A 13683-nucleotide genomic window follows, 5' to 3' on the forward strand; every position below is an offset into this window, starting at 1 on the left:
AAAAAAAAAAAAAAAAAAAGCAACCCAACCAATCAGCTTCACTAAATCTAGGCTACCTGCTATTTCATGGTGTGCTGGCAAATTGTCATGACATGTTTATCTCAAATGGGGAGAAAAGGGGGCATTGTTTTATCACATGACGTTCAAATTAGACGCTTCAACCCTGTTTTTTTTCACAGCAGACTGAACACTTGCAAAAAATTCAGGCATTGCTAATCCAGATCAAGAACCAAACTTACCTTCAAGGGGTGATTTGGCATGATGGATGCATTTGAAACGCAGGCATTAACCATGGTACAAGCATAAGCGTTACATCTCTGGGCCTCGGTTATGTCTGGCAAGATGCTCTCTCCCTAAACCATCTTATAAATTAGCCCCAACTGTCACTGCTTCACTCTTAATTGTCCACTTTACTGACTCGTGTTTAGGTTTGCTGTCCTATGAGAGGACTGCAAGTCCTGAGCGCACGTGAACTGTGAGGTCAAATGTCTCTGCTCACCTAATTACACAAGACTTTTAATCTGTCAAGAGACAGAGATGTTCTCCCGCAGACATCCAAAATGGGTCTTCTGCACATGGCACACAGACACAGAGATTTAATGCCCCCCCTTGGAGTCCTGTTTCAGTTGCTGGACCCTTTGCATTTGACGGTGAGCAAGTACATTTCCATTGTGTAGGTAAAAAGGTGTCAAAGTTTTCCTTTCACTTTTTTTTTCCCTTGCATCAGTAGAATGTGCCATTCTTCCCTAATAAACCCAGCACCTGCTTTCCCAGTGCACTACTCTCAGTATAATACGGCCAAGAGCGTAGGATTATTTAACAATTTAGTAGTTATTTTATTGGAGTGAGCCATCCCAACAGCTGAGCAGTGCTGATAAGTCTATCGCAGGCGTAAACTGGTCCTGATGGGTAAGAAGAGTCTCTGATATATCAAAATATGGATAGGAAGTAATTGTTTTACTTTTAAGTTGATTTGAAAACCAAAGCCATCGATGGGCTGAATAACTTCCACTCAAAGAAACAATTCCACTGGGTATCTTCCGAACGGGTATCTCCCATCAGCCCTTTGGCTGAATCTGAGCAGAGCTATCTGTCTCTCTGCTTCGTGGCTGCAACACAAACTGAGCATTACGGCCTGTCGAGAAACGCATCCGCTGGCTGGCATGGGGAGGTGGTGATCACTCTGCTTAGTTTTGCCATTTCACTCCCAGTCCACCAGTGACTCGTTCTGTTTTCTGAAGAGCCTGGAAAGGTGTTGAATGGACAGGCTGTTTTCTAGCAGGCCCAGTCTTTTGTATTTGCAACTTAACGATGTGAAGTCGAATCCTCCGAATCCCATGTGCAGTCCAGCACAAGAGCACCGTGTCAAGCAGGAGAGCAAGCCTCCTGCTTGTGCAAACAGAGCCCGCTTTGTAAATTAGATGGGGGGGCTCTAAAAAGGCGGTCCACAAAAATGACTCTTTTTATGTTTCTAAAAATGAGTCAGTTATCTACAAAGCCCACGAATGCCACCCAGCTCAGCTCACCACAGTCATGAAAAAGTAGGAAAACATCCAAACCGCCTCTTCGGCTATGAGCCAATATACCCCACAAACCAAGCGCAAGTCTGCGTAGGCAGATGGGACTGCAAATCTGGGCTCTCGGGCCATTAAAAGCACCTTCCAGAGTTGAGCTCTCCCCTGGAAAAGCCCAACCCGCCCCAGACCTCCGCTTGCACGGCTGATGCGTGGTCCTCCATCAGTTGGTCCCGTTCGCTTTCATGTAGATTGGGAATTGGGTGGGCAACCAGAAAGCAAGCAGGTCAGGCTTTAAGGATTAAATAGGAAGCCCTCCTTGGTCATGAACCTGCTGTTGAAACATGGTGTAATTAAATGTGCCGGTCCTGCTGCAGTGTTTGCTCAGTCTGCTGTTCATTTCAGGCGTTCATATCCTGCTAAATGGTGCACCAGAGGATCTGCCAACTGTACAATTAAGTAATGCGGCGCTTGCCTTACATCTAGCTAGCTAGTTTCTAGTGGCCTATTGACTTTTGCTGGTAGAGGTGCTTGTGTCCGTACTGCTCTCAAACCTTTGCTGTGTAACATAAAGAAACCTGACTGCACTGAAAGGGTTTGTCTGGTGCTCAGAGGAGCTCCGATTAAATTACTCCCCCGTTGCTGCCTTCTCAGCACAGTGCAGTGTCAGGGGTATCGTAGTTGCAATCCTGTCAGTCACTCACTAGTCACAAGTGCCAAGCTAATAATTTTTTTTCTTTTCCTTTTTTTTTCTTTTTTGAAAAAGCTATTTGCCTATGATTGTAATAATCCAGTTAAATTAATTCAGCAAATTGTCTTTTCACTCCCCTCAGATGCATTAGGGTCTCTTTATTGTGCTCAACAGTGTTGATATACATCTTGTAAAGCACTGAACAATCAAGCAAAACCTGTGTAGCCTTTACATCTGGTTTGATTAACTAATCAAAAACTGATTAGCACCTTTGTTCAAGAGGGATCCTGATTAATCAATTACTATTGATTGTAAGTGCGGGTCCATTCTCTAGCCCAGAGATGTCTGAAGAAACAACCAATAAAAATTGAGCACCTGTCATAGTGATTAAATTTATTAAAACAAAATGCATTATTTTTTATGAAGCTATCTTGAAATGGGTCACCGAAGGGGAGCATATTGATTGAAGAAGGATGAACTCCTTGAATTTTTGTAGCTTAAATTGGAGACTAAATTCAATTATAATACAAGACAAACAGGTTAACACCAGTCTTAAACAGTCCATCAATAAATTAGAGTAGGTGTAGCACACTTAATGCTAAACTGTGGTAATGAATAATATTACCATTTTTCCCTACTGTATCTAGGTAGCAATTTCATCCCTTTCATATTATGGATAAGTCATGTATTTATTTTTGGAAATAATGACCAATCCCTTCCTTCCCCCTCCCCCCCAAAAAAAACAAAAACAAAACACCACCCAAACTTTTGTGCTGCTTCAGCTAATGTCATCTTCTTAAGCAGTTCGATACAATTTTCTCCATGAAGCAGGTTGGCCAACCAGTCCTCCCTTGTAGGAGAAAATTCAATTTGGAAATGTCCAAATTGACTCTCTTTAGCCCTCCCAACCATTAGCAGAGATGGCTGGGCTGTTTCAGTACAGGTTGCACCTTTTTAGATTTAGGGGGAACTTTTCAAAAGCACCTGAGTGACTTAGGTTCCCTAATACCCAGATCACACCTGATCATGAGACTTAAAAGTGTAAGTCCTACAGGCATTTCTGCAAACTTTATCCATTACAGAAGAGGGACTGCTGGATTTAAATGACTCGGTTAGGTTTTCCCTTCCCCAGCGTGGTTTGATATTGTAGAGAGGCAGGTAAAGCGTGATCACTCTGATTAGACTGTAAAAAAAAAAAAAAAAAAAGGCAAGTGCCCCTTGCCCCACATCACCGGTTAAAACTTAATTTCCTTCCAGAAATGGAAGTAACGTCAAGAAATTTTTGTGGGAGTACAGCAGTAAATCCAGAGGTGTGGAAATTAATGTCCATACTGTGCCCGCACAAAGAGATCTATCCATCTCCTGCTGTTTACAGCACCAGTGTGCAGGCAAGAAACTTCAAAGCTGTCACCAGTACCCCAACAATGTTTTAAGACTGGGTCTACATAGCAAGAGGTGTAAACCAGGCAGGGAACCCATTCATGTGGCAGCTACACTAAATCATAGGAATAAAATGCTCTGTTTCAGAGCCAGGGGTGAGACAAACTATATCTCCTTAAGTGCTTTATTTATAAGTGTGCCCTAGGTGTTAAAAAACAGGGCTTTAATGAGCCACACAGCTGGAGCATACAAATGCAGTAAGAAGCACGGGGAAAAAAGGCCTTGTTTAAAAAACATCCTTGGGGCTCATCTGGCCTGGGAGTGAGGTGCTGGAGGTCTCAGGTTGCCATATGCTCGGGGGCCAGGATTGCCGCGAAGGCCCCTCTGCCTTCAAGCATCCCAAGTGCTTCCCCGGCAGGGGCTGTGCTCCATTGACGGCTGCCTTAAAAACCCAGCTCTGTAGGGTTTGCAAGCCCTGGCTCTAAAAATCCCATCCAGGACAGGACTTTGTCATCTGGGGCTTTGCAGGGTTTAAAAATAAAAACCTTGCGTTTTGTTCTCGGTGGTTTTTGCAAGTTGGATGCTTTTTATAAACTTCCAAATCAGATGCGATTTAGATTTAAAATCCTGGCAAGCAGTGAGCCCACTGTCACATCTAATCCAGTGTCTCAGTCTCTGAATCTAGAGCTCTGACCACCTGCCAACAGAGTGAAAATAAACCCACAGGAGCTAGATTTTTTTTTTCTCTCTCTCTCTCTGAAAAGGGCCCATTAAAAACGGAATCAAACAGAACTTTTCTATCGAATAGCTGGGAAAAAAATCTGCCATGGTTTTGCCTGGAGCCTCAATCTTGCCTTAGGTGTTTGACCCACATTGTTAGACTGTTGCCACTAAAATCCACTGGCTTCTCCTCCGACTCTCAAGACGGTTCCAACAATACCGACTATTTTTAAGCTGTCACATCGGCAGAAGTCCCACATGCCATTTCAGGTTTGGAAAATGTGGGCCAATAAGTTATCTGTTTGAAAACAGCCAACTAAAAGCCAGGCATTCAGGTGTAAAGTATGCCTGGTACTTGGGCATAGCAGTGCTGTGAAATAAGGGCTTGTCCAGAAATTTGTTAGCAGCACTGAGATGCGCGAGAGTTTCCTTGGTCAGTTTGCATAGACGTTGTGCTCTCCACCATCTTTTCCCATCATTTACCTTTCCTCTTCCACAAGGTAGAAATGAGGTTACTAACGATTTTTCCTGAAGCCAGAAAAACAGCAAAGTGAACTGAGCTTCCACTGATTGGACCCTGCCATGGGCTTGCTATTAACTGTTTAATCCTTCCTGCCGAGGTATCTAAAAAGAAGATACCAGATAACGATAAATAGATAGTAGTGACAAATGTATTTATTCTTCTGGGCCAACACTTCTTATCAGATGTGCTGCCACCTTAAAGGAAAACTTCAGGTTCTATTTACTATAAGAGCCCCGCCTTTTCTTAATTTTTGCTTAATTTAACAGTTGCTCCAAAAAAAAAAATATATATATAATCTGTGCAATGATCTATCTCTTCTTCCCTGTGATTGGAGACCAGACCAGGATGCTTTTGCAGCTAATCTGTATCACGCTGAGTCTCCTGCGGAGTAGTTCACTGCTGTATCAGCTAAAATGGCAGCCCCCCTGTTCAAAGCCAGAAGCTCCATTTGTTTGCTCTGTGAAGGCAGTGCAAAAGCTTTACATAAACTCATATGTTTTAGCTTATAGTAAGTTGTTAATATAGGTATCTAAGGTGATGGTGTAATGCATCACAGCAGCTTTCCTTTAAGGTGCTTTGACATTTTGCAAAGCATCATGCTCGGTAGCTGGATTTGACTCAAATGCAAAGTGGCCTCCGGATCGCAGTGATGGCCTGCAGGCTACCCAGGGAGCAGCTCGCTCCGGTGTGCATTCACCTGTGCTTTACCTTCCTGCTCCCCTGCCTTTCTCCCACCCTTAAACAGGAAAGCTCTTTGATATAAAGGCCAGCGTGCCCCAATATATATTAACATCTTAATGGGAAAGCTGTACATGTATACATTTACTACTCTCTGACAAGAGGGAATTAAATGTCAGAAGGATTTGTAGCATCTATAATTGAATTGGTGCTGAGAAAAGCAAATCTTAAGGAAGAATAACATATTAGGATTAGCAAATAATGTGGCATTTTGTCAGCTCCTGCCATCTACCCAGTTCCCCCTTCAGTAATAAAGTTGTGATTTTTTTTTAATCATAGATATGAAGCCAGAATGAGTTGGGTAAATCGGGGCTGCTGTTGTTAAGCAGGTGCCTGTTTTTAAGGTCAAGTCTTTGGTTCTGGGGCACAGTTTAGGGAAACTCATTCCTGCTCCCTGTCTCCACACACCTCTGTCTTTCCAACAGGGAAGTGTTGGTTGCCATTAATGATTGGTTAACCATGATCCTAGATTGAGTAATTCTCAATCCCACCCATTTTTGCTTCATTAGGTAGAGCTCATTTCTGGGCTGCCAAGACCTCTTGGGCTGGGTTTGTAGATGTGTTGCCTGGGTTCCTTATGAAAAACTTGCTTGATGCCAGTAAAGATCGTGCATGGGTTATAGTCACAGGACCTGGTCCATACCTGGATAAACCCTCCCCTCCTACAAGGAAGTATTGCTATTGTTGCTATTGTTATCATTATTATTCTGCTTGCATGAAAGGGTGATAAAAATTGCCATAGCCTGATCTAATGCCTTCTGGCACCTGGAAATAAAACATTGATTTGTTTCCACTGGTGCATCTAAAAATAGAAGAGTTTGCTTCAGGATGGGTTGGGTCAGATACTATCAGCCATTCCCTAGCGGCACGCTCTCCATCGAGAAGCCTCCTTAGCACTTCTTGAATTAGAAAGCAGAAACCCTCCTCCCATTAGGTGACCCGACAGCAGTAGTGCTGGGTCCAGCGGATGGTCCCCGGGCTGTCGTGGGGCAGGAAGAGTAGGGAGCAATGTTAAAACACGGGAGAGGAAGAATGGAAAGAGTTGAAGAAGTTTGTGATGCCAAGTTAAGAGAAGAGAGGCAAGAGAAGGATTTCTCCTACCCACTGTTGTGAAGTTGTGGTGCCAAAGAGCTGTAAACGGTCCCTATGTATAAACAGCCCTGTCATTAGGCAAGGGGGCTCTTCTGGCAAATGCCAGCGGTAAGCTTTGGAAAGGAGAACACAGGGAATGAGTCATTTTTGGAAAGCAGGGACAGTTGCCTACAACACCTCGTCAGTTCAGGCCCCTTTTTCTCCTGTAAGGGAAACTGTTCCTGACTTATTGGTACCTGCGTTAGGGGGGGCGATAGCTGTTGTGAATCCTTTGTGTGAGGAGGGCTCTGTTGCGGTGTTATTTGGCCGGCACCATATGAAGGATGCCAGAGGACAGGGTCCCTTGTTGGAAGCTGGAGTGCCTTACTGCTGCTTTTTTGCTTTAAAAAAAAAAAAAAATCTAAAAAAAATGAGCATTTCAGTGTCCCCAGACATTGTTTGCTTTCTAGACTTATTCTCACCAGAAATTGCAGGTAGCTAAACTGCCCATAGAGACACAACAGAGAGCATTTATAATAGTGGTTTTATTTGGCTGTACACAACTGGCTGCTGAACCTGAACTGTGCACTTGAAAGCTGGCGTCTGTTGGCTGGTGCTGTTCGCATATGGAGGCAGAGTTTTTAGAAGAGTCTCTTAAATCACAAATGCAGCGAGCTGTCTGCAGCTGGGGTAGGTCCCATGGTGGTGAAACCACCGCATATTTGGTAGCCCCTGCATAAAGCCATGGAGAGCCATGTTAGCATTGCAAGCCAGGCTCGGTGTGTATGGGCAGAGCCCTAGTCAGAAGTAACGGGGGGTTGCGCAGGGCCACTGGCAGCATCCCTCTGCCCGACTCCCAACCTGGTGAGTCATTCAGGTGACGCTTGCTTGTGGGACTGCATGAATCTAAGTGGAAGCAGGTGCATAAATACATTTTGGTGGATAATGCAGTTATAAGCGACTCCCATCTCTGGCATTTCTAGGGAATAAACATCCTGTGCATTAGCAATCAAACTTGAAGAGCCGGCCCTTTCATTTGATAATCTCATATAAACATGAACCCATTATCTTTTAAGGCGAAAGTGCGCTGATGACTGGCTCCCACACTTGACATTAGATGGTCTGCAGTCATTAGAAGTCTTCAGTGTATGATATTTAATTTTTAATTAGCGTGTAAAGTTGAAGATGGAAAATTTAGCCATGCACATAATAAAATAAACTTGGAGCATGTACTTCGCAAAGCTATTTTTTCATAGAAATAATTAAGAAAAATGGCAGTGCATGTCCCAGTGGAAGAAATCATATTTAATAAACTGTTCTGGCCAGAAATGTTTGTCAAGCTGTATGCAAAAGTCACTTCTCAGGGAAATACTGGCTCACTAAAGGCTTGCTGCTCTTGACTTAATTGCAAATTGAACAGAAACCATAAAGGAGCTGTCAGGCAAGTGGTCTTGGCACGCATGCAGTATTTCCCTTTATATATTACCGGCCAGATCCTCAGCAAGCATCAAGTGACATTACTCCATTGAGGTTAGCTCCCATTGGCAGCAAGCAATTCTTCCGCACGGTTTGGGATCAGTCTGTCTCTTTGGGGGTGAAGAATGACAGGGGTAGGAAACAATGACCTTTAGCGCTAAATATCCTTAAATGCAGCTGCTCTAAGTAAAGCTGAAGAAGCTTGGTGACTTCTTGGGGCATGTGCATGCTAGTGGAGACAAAAGGTAAGCAAGCATACAGATGATGCACACCCCCAATGGTGTAGACACCACTGTGGTGTAAAATTGCCCCTGGGGAAAAGGTATGCCAGTGTCCTTAGCTTACTTAAAGGTAGCCATTTGCTTAATGCAAACAGGCTCTTGCTGAGTGCTTTGCACCTCATGGCAAGGCACAATCAGAGCAGCCTACGGTCTGCTAAGCGGGGCTAAACTCCACTCTGGATCCTGGTGTCACGGACATCATTGTGAAAAATGGCAGAGCTGGGCAGCCAGGACCTCAGCACAGGGCATCGTTTGAGGAGTGGTTTGCAGTGTATCTGCTGGAGCAGTTGTTCTGTCTGCTGTCAGGAGGACACCAAATTGTGCCCACAGGTTTGGGAGCAGACAGGGCCTGCGTGATAAATGCAGGGAGCGAAACCTGCCCCAAGCAGCCACGTGCGGTGTCCTCATGGGATGTGGCACAAAGGAGTTGCGCTGGATGCCAAGCTGAGACCAGTTGGCTAGGTTGCACGTGAGAGGCCGCCTGGTTAGATGCAGACAGGTGAGGCACTGTGCAAGCGGCGTGCAGGAGAATTGCCCCTCCTTGCTGAGCGCGAGTGCAGGTGCACAGATAGCAGAAGGCGCGTGCCTGCGAAGGCTGACAGCAAACACTTTCCCCGGGGGAGGCTTTCTCAGTGTGCATCTCAGCCTCCGGAGTCCTTCGGAGCCCTCCGGGATCACCGGGACGCACACCGTTTCCTGAACCACTTCACTTGAGCTGCATGTCTCTTCTCCATTGTGCATATCTTGTTTCTCTTTGTCTCCTTCACCCACCCAGCTATGAAAAATCGACTTGAAAGACAATAATTTTCATTGGATCGGAAGCCCTTGGCAGTCCAAGATTAGTTAATTCTCCTGATTGAGAGATCCGTGTTTATGGCTTTCTAACCGAGTCCTATATTTCATTGGTTGCTTTCCTGCTTGGCTCGGTCCTTCGGGGATGCTTTGTCATTATGATGCTACAGATAATTTTGCATTTCATTTTTCCAATCATGAGTTTGTAAAGGACAAGCCGCGTGTGACACACCTGCCAATGGGAGGCACTGCGTGGCGGGGCCCGAGCCTGAGCGTGTTCAAATCGGCACTTCGACGTTTCGTGTTTTAGCTCGTGCAGCGACCGCCCCCCCAGCAAACACTCCTGGTTAGCAGGAGAATCCTTTTTGCCACACTTAGTTTAGCTTATTAGATACATTGCTGAAGGGGATTTCATTTTACACGGCACCATCTAATTGGCTGCTCGTCATTTTGTCCTTTAATGTGCACCTGCTTTGACCTAATTAAACCTACCCATTCTCCAGTCTGTGTCAATACTGCTGCCTTTGTTCTGCTTTGGTTTCGTTATTTTTTTAAAAGGTAACGGAAAGAAACGCTGTGAGGATTTTTTTTTTTTTTAATTTAAATTCTTTTTTTTAATTAAAATGCACTTTATGGGGCTCTCAGTCACGAGTTATTTACTTGCATCCTTCCGTACTTAATCTGAGAACAAAATTGGAAACATCGATAGAAAGTGTGAATCCTGGGCTCCTACTTGAAAGCTTTGTATCAGGTTTCGGCTCAAAAGAGCACCATTACCTTTAGCTGTCACGGATCTGTACGCTTGATCGATAAACTTCAAATATTATTATAGGTGGAGGCTTCAGAGATTTGCTCTGTTCTTTGGAGAGAGACAGAGATAAATCTTTCTTAAAAATTGACTTGAATTTGCACTCTCAGTCTTCCTGGTGAAATGCATTTCTCTTAGGTGTCCGGGCAACAGCATGCAGGACAGATTTATAGGCCACGTGCTTCTTGTAGTGAAAGATTTAAATGGTAAATCCTTCACATATGACTTCACAAATCATGTAAAGTTAAAAGATTTTTACCGTTTCTGTTGCTGCTGTGCTTAAATCGTAAGGTACGGCCAGTAAATCATTTTAATGGAGGTGTCGCGCTTGACTCAATAAAAAAAAGAGAGAGACAATGGTTTAGCTTCCATTCCAAAATGTTAATGTATTAATCAACGGGAGAATAATTGTTTTTTACTACATTATAAATCTCCGTTGCCATTAGAATTGCAGCGAGGGTTGATGTAGCTGCGTTCTTAAATTAAAATTGTTTACACTGCTATACATTCATTTTACATGGCCGTAGCTCATTCTGGGTTCATTTTGGAGTTGTTCCCCCGCCAGATAAGTCATTCCTCTCCAGGATGACGGCATCCTGAGGGAGCGATGCTTATAAAGGAAAAATAATTGCATGGCGAGGTGTTAAATAAATAAAATAAAGCAGTTGGAAGCAATGTACAATTATGACTTGCTGTCTGTATTTGAAGAGGGTTTTATGGTTTGGATTAAGAGTTTTGCCACTTGATACATCGCAGAGGGTACTGAGCAGAAAAAAAGTTGGGTTTAATCTTGCATGCAATCTTGGTTTTCTTTGGAGGTGACAACATCAAGGGAATTAATTCTCTGCCATGCAGGTGTTTACTTTTTGAGGGGGGCGGGGAGGGGTGGTACTGATATGAACGGGCCCCCGTGGTATCTCGGTACCTCCGGGACTTAAAAGTCCTCCCGTCATTGCATCGCTCCCTTTGCTGGGCGTGGGGAATGGAAACGGGGGCCAAAGCGTGGGCAGGTCTTTGAAAAGTAATGCACTCTGTGGCTCCCTTCCTCCTCTTCTCCCACTCCTAGCTGTGCCGCACCAAGCTAGCGGTGCTGCTGCTGCCTCTGCTGCTGCTTCTAATGGAAACTCCCTTGCCAACCGATCAGCCGGCTCAGTCAGCCTTGGCTGGGCCTGCCTGCTGCTCTGCCTGATCTGATCTCTCTGGCTAGTTCCACGCCATACCCCCTCCTGCCTCCCAAAGTGCGAGGGCTGGCTTTTCCAGCCGCGGAGACAGCTGCAGCCCCGAACTTCCGGTGAGCCCCTAATAAGTGCCACATTCCTATTCCTCTTCTGATCTCGGCAGATTCTCGAGCAGGTGAGGAAGGGTCGATAAGGACCGTGGACCACGCAGTGATCGGCGGAGTCGTCGCCGTGGTGGTGTTCGCAATGCTCTGCCTGCTCATCATATTAGGGCGATACTTTGCGAGACATAAAGGTAAGCCGAGGGCCGGCACGAAAGCTGGAAGGAAGCTGCATGCGTGCGCTTCACGGTGCTCGGCGGTGGTAGCCCTCCATCCCATGTCATCCGCTGGCAACGCGGGACGCTGAGCTTTGTCGCTCTTGCCAAGAGAAGGAAAATGGGCCTCACGGAGGAAAAGGCAGGAGGACTTTGATAGTGAGAGCAATTTCTGGTCCATCACAGACATGGAGATGAAGGCTTGTTAGGTGAGGTCTGCAGCTGGTGTGGACCAACGTAGCATCCAGCTGGAGGTCTAGCCCATTAAATTAACTCTGTGCCAGGAGGTAACAAGGGACAAGGAAGGGTTTTGCTGTTAAACTGACCCTGAACATCAGTCAGCTCTTCAGGTAGTCTCTGCTTGTTCCCGCTCACGGGATGCACTTCAAGGAGTAATCTTCATGGTAGCCCACACTTGACTTTTGAGCATAAGAGATGGCAAGACATAATGTCAGGGTAGGATGTGGCCAAAACTCAGCTTTTCTCTGAAGTTTATGACCCAGGTCTAATGCTATTCATTTTAAAGTGGGTTTAAGCCACCTGGCAGTCAGCATTGACCAGTCAATACCGAAGGAAACTTAAGGCTGAGCAGGCCACGTGGGAAGTGCTGGGAAGATCTGGCAATAGGCTGGAGGGGGTGAAGGAGACGGGTCCTGAGCTGTAAAGAGGATGGGAGAGAATTGGGGAGGAAGGCAAGATGGGGGGCATGACATGGACAGCGGGGGAAAGGAGAAATTAGACTAAAATACATAAAATAGGGCGCAAGAGTGGGCCTTGTCAAGGCAAGGGCATGAAATGCTTGGCATGGCACTGGGCTGTATTTGCACTCACATTTGGACCCTGGTGGGTTTTAAATGGCACAAAGTAACATAAATGGGTCTTTCCCCTCTCGCGGATCAGAGCTGGAGGGGGAACGGGTGAGGTGCTGCTGGTGCCCCTTGCACAGGCGTGCTCAGTACTGCAGGCTCCCGTTGCTCGGCCCTGCCACTTTCCCCTTCAATGCTGTAGCACGGTTTTAAAAAGAAAGTGTCCGTAGCGCTGGTCCTGAGGCCCTTCCTAGCCGGCTGCGCAGCCTGCTTGCTTGTTTGGCTCTTCACCAGGCGCCGGGTTATGATGCTCTGAGCAGGAGCCCCGTAGCCTCCATAGAGATGCTGGAGTGATGGTCCCCACTGGAAGGGCTGGGGGCTGGGCAAGGCAGTACTGACGAGTCTCGGCGCCCGGGGCACGGCGCGCTGTTTAATCCTGAATCCCTCTCCCGGTGGCTCTTCTTCCCCTTTCCCGTAGCTCGACTGCGGCATAGCAGCTCGCACAGAGCCCGTCCGTGAGTCCCCAGAACTACCTTGCTGCTTTCTTTTCAGGTACATACTTCACTCATGAAGCCAAAGGAGCAGACGATGCAGCCGATGCAGACACAGCGATAATCAATGCAGAAGGAGGACAGAACAACTCCGAAGAAAAGAAAGAGTACTTCATCTAGATCAGCCTTGGTTCCAATGAGGTGTCCAACCGTGGACAGTTACTGGCCCAATTTAGATGATAAAGAGACAGTGATGTTGAAAGTTGCGACCAGCTTGTGTCTTTTTCTTTTTCCTTTTTTTTTCCTTTTTTTTTCTTTTTTAAACGAATGGGTGGAGAGATGCGAGACTACGAGGGTCCGGGATTTGCTGTGTAAAAATGTTCTTTGTAAAGTACACTCTGCTGTTCGACACCTCAGCTTGTTTGGGTTTTCTTTTTTGGCCAAGTCCAGCTTGGATTTAGTTTAGTTAAGTCATTTGCAGAAAATTCTGTGCCTTGTTTTTTTTGTTCGTTTGGGTTTTGGTTTTCTGGGAGGGGGAGCGGGGGGACGGGGTCTGTGTGTGTGTTCGTTTCTTCTTCTTTTTCCCCCCTCCCCTTTCTATTCTCTTTTTGGAATTGCCTGCTGGGACCCCTTGGAATAGGTTTATTTTTTCAAGCCTTCCCCCCTCCCCTTTTCTTTTCTTCCCCCTTTTGTTTTATCTCTGCTCTTTTTTCCGTTCAGATCTCGATCTCATCAGAGGAGAACCAGCACACTTTAGATTTCATCGTTTGCAATTCATTGTATCCATAACCCATTCTTCTCTGTTGTCGTAAAGGTTTGGATGAGCAAGCGCTGGGGACGGTTTGTGGCTGCCCATGTTTCAAATGCTTTATGTGGTGGAGACTAGAAAATAGGCTGT

The 13683-nt window shown here is 45.7% G+C and overlaps 1 protein-coding gene across 1 annotated transcript in view; it reads left to right on the forward strand.

The window, feature by feature from the left end:
- Positions 1-13201, forward strand: part of CADM1 (cell adhesion molecule 1) — a 226651-nt gene extending 213450 nt beyond the window's left edge. The window contains exons 12-13 of the mRNA XM_019511795.1: positions 11336-11467; positions 12847-13201. Coding sequence (XP_019367340.1) covers positions 11336-11467; positions 12847-12965 — 251 coding nt within the window. The 3' untranslated portion in view covers positions 12966-13201. The remainder of the gene's footprint in view (positions 1-11335; positions 11468-12846) is intronic.
- The last annotated feature ends 482 nt before the right edge of the window (positions 13202-13683 follow it).

Source organism: Gavialis gangeticus, unplaced genomic scaffold (assembly GCF_001723915.1).
Source record: "Gavialis gangeticus isolate Ggan-Ray unplaced genomic scaffold, GavGan_comp1, whole genome shotgun sequence".
Lineage (NCBI taxonomy): Eukaryota > Metazoa > Chordata > Crocodylia > Gavialidae > Gavialis > Gavialis gangeticus.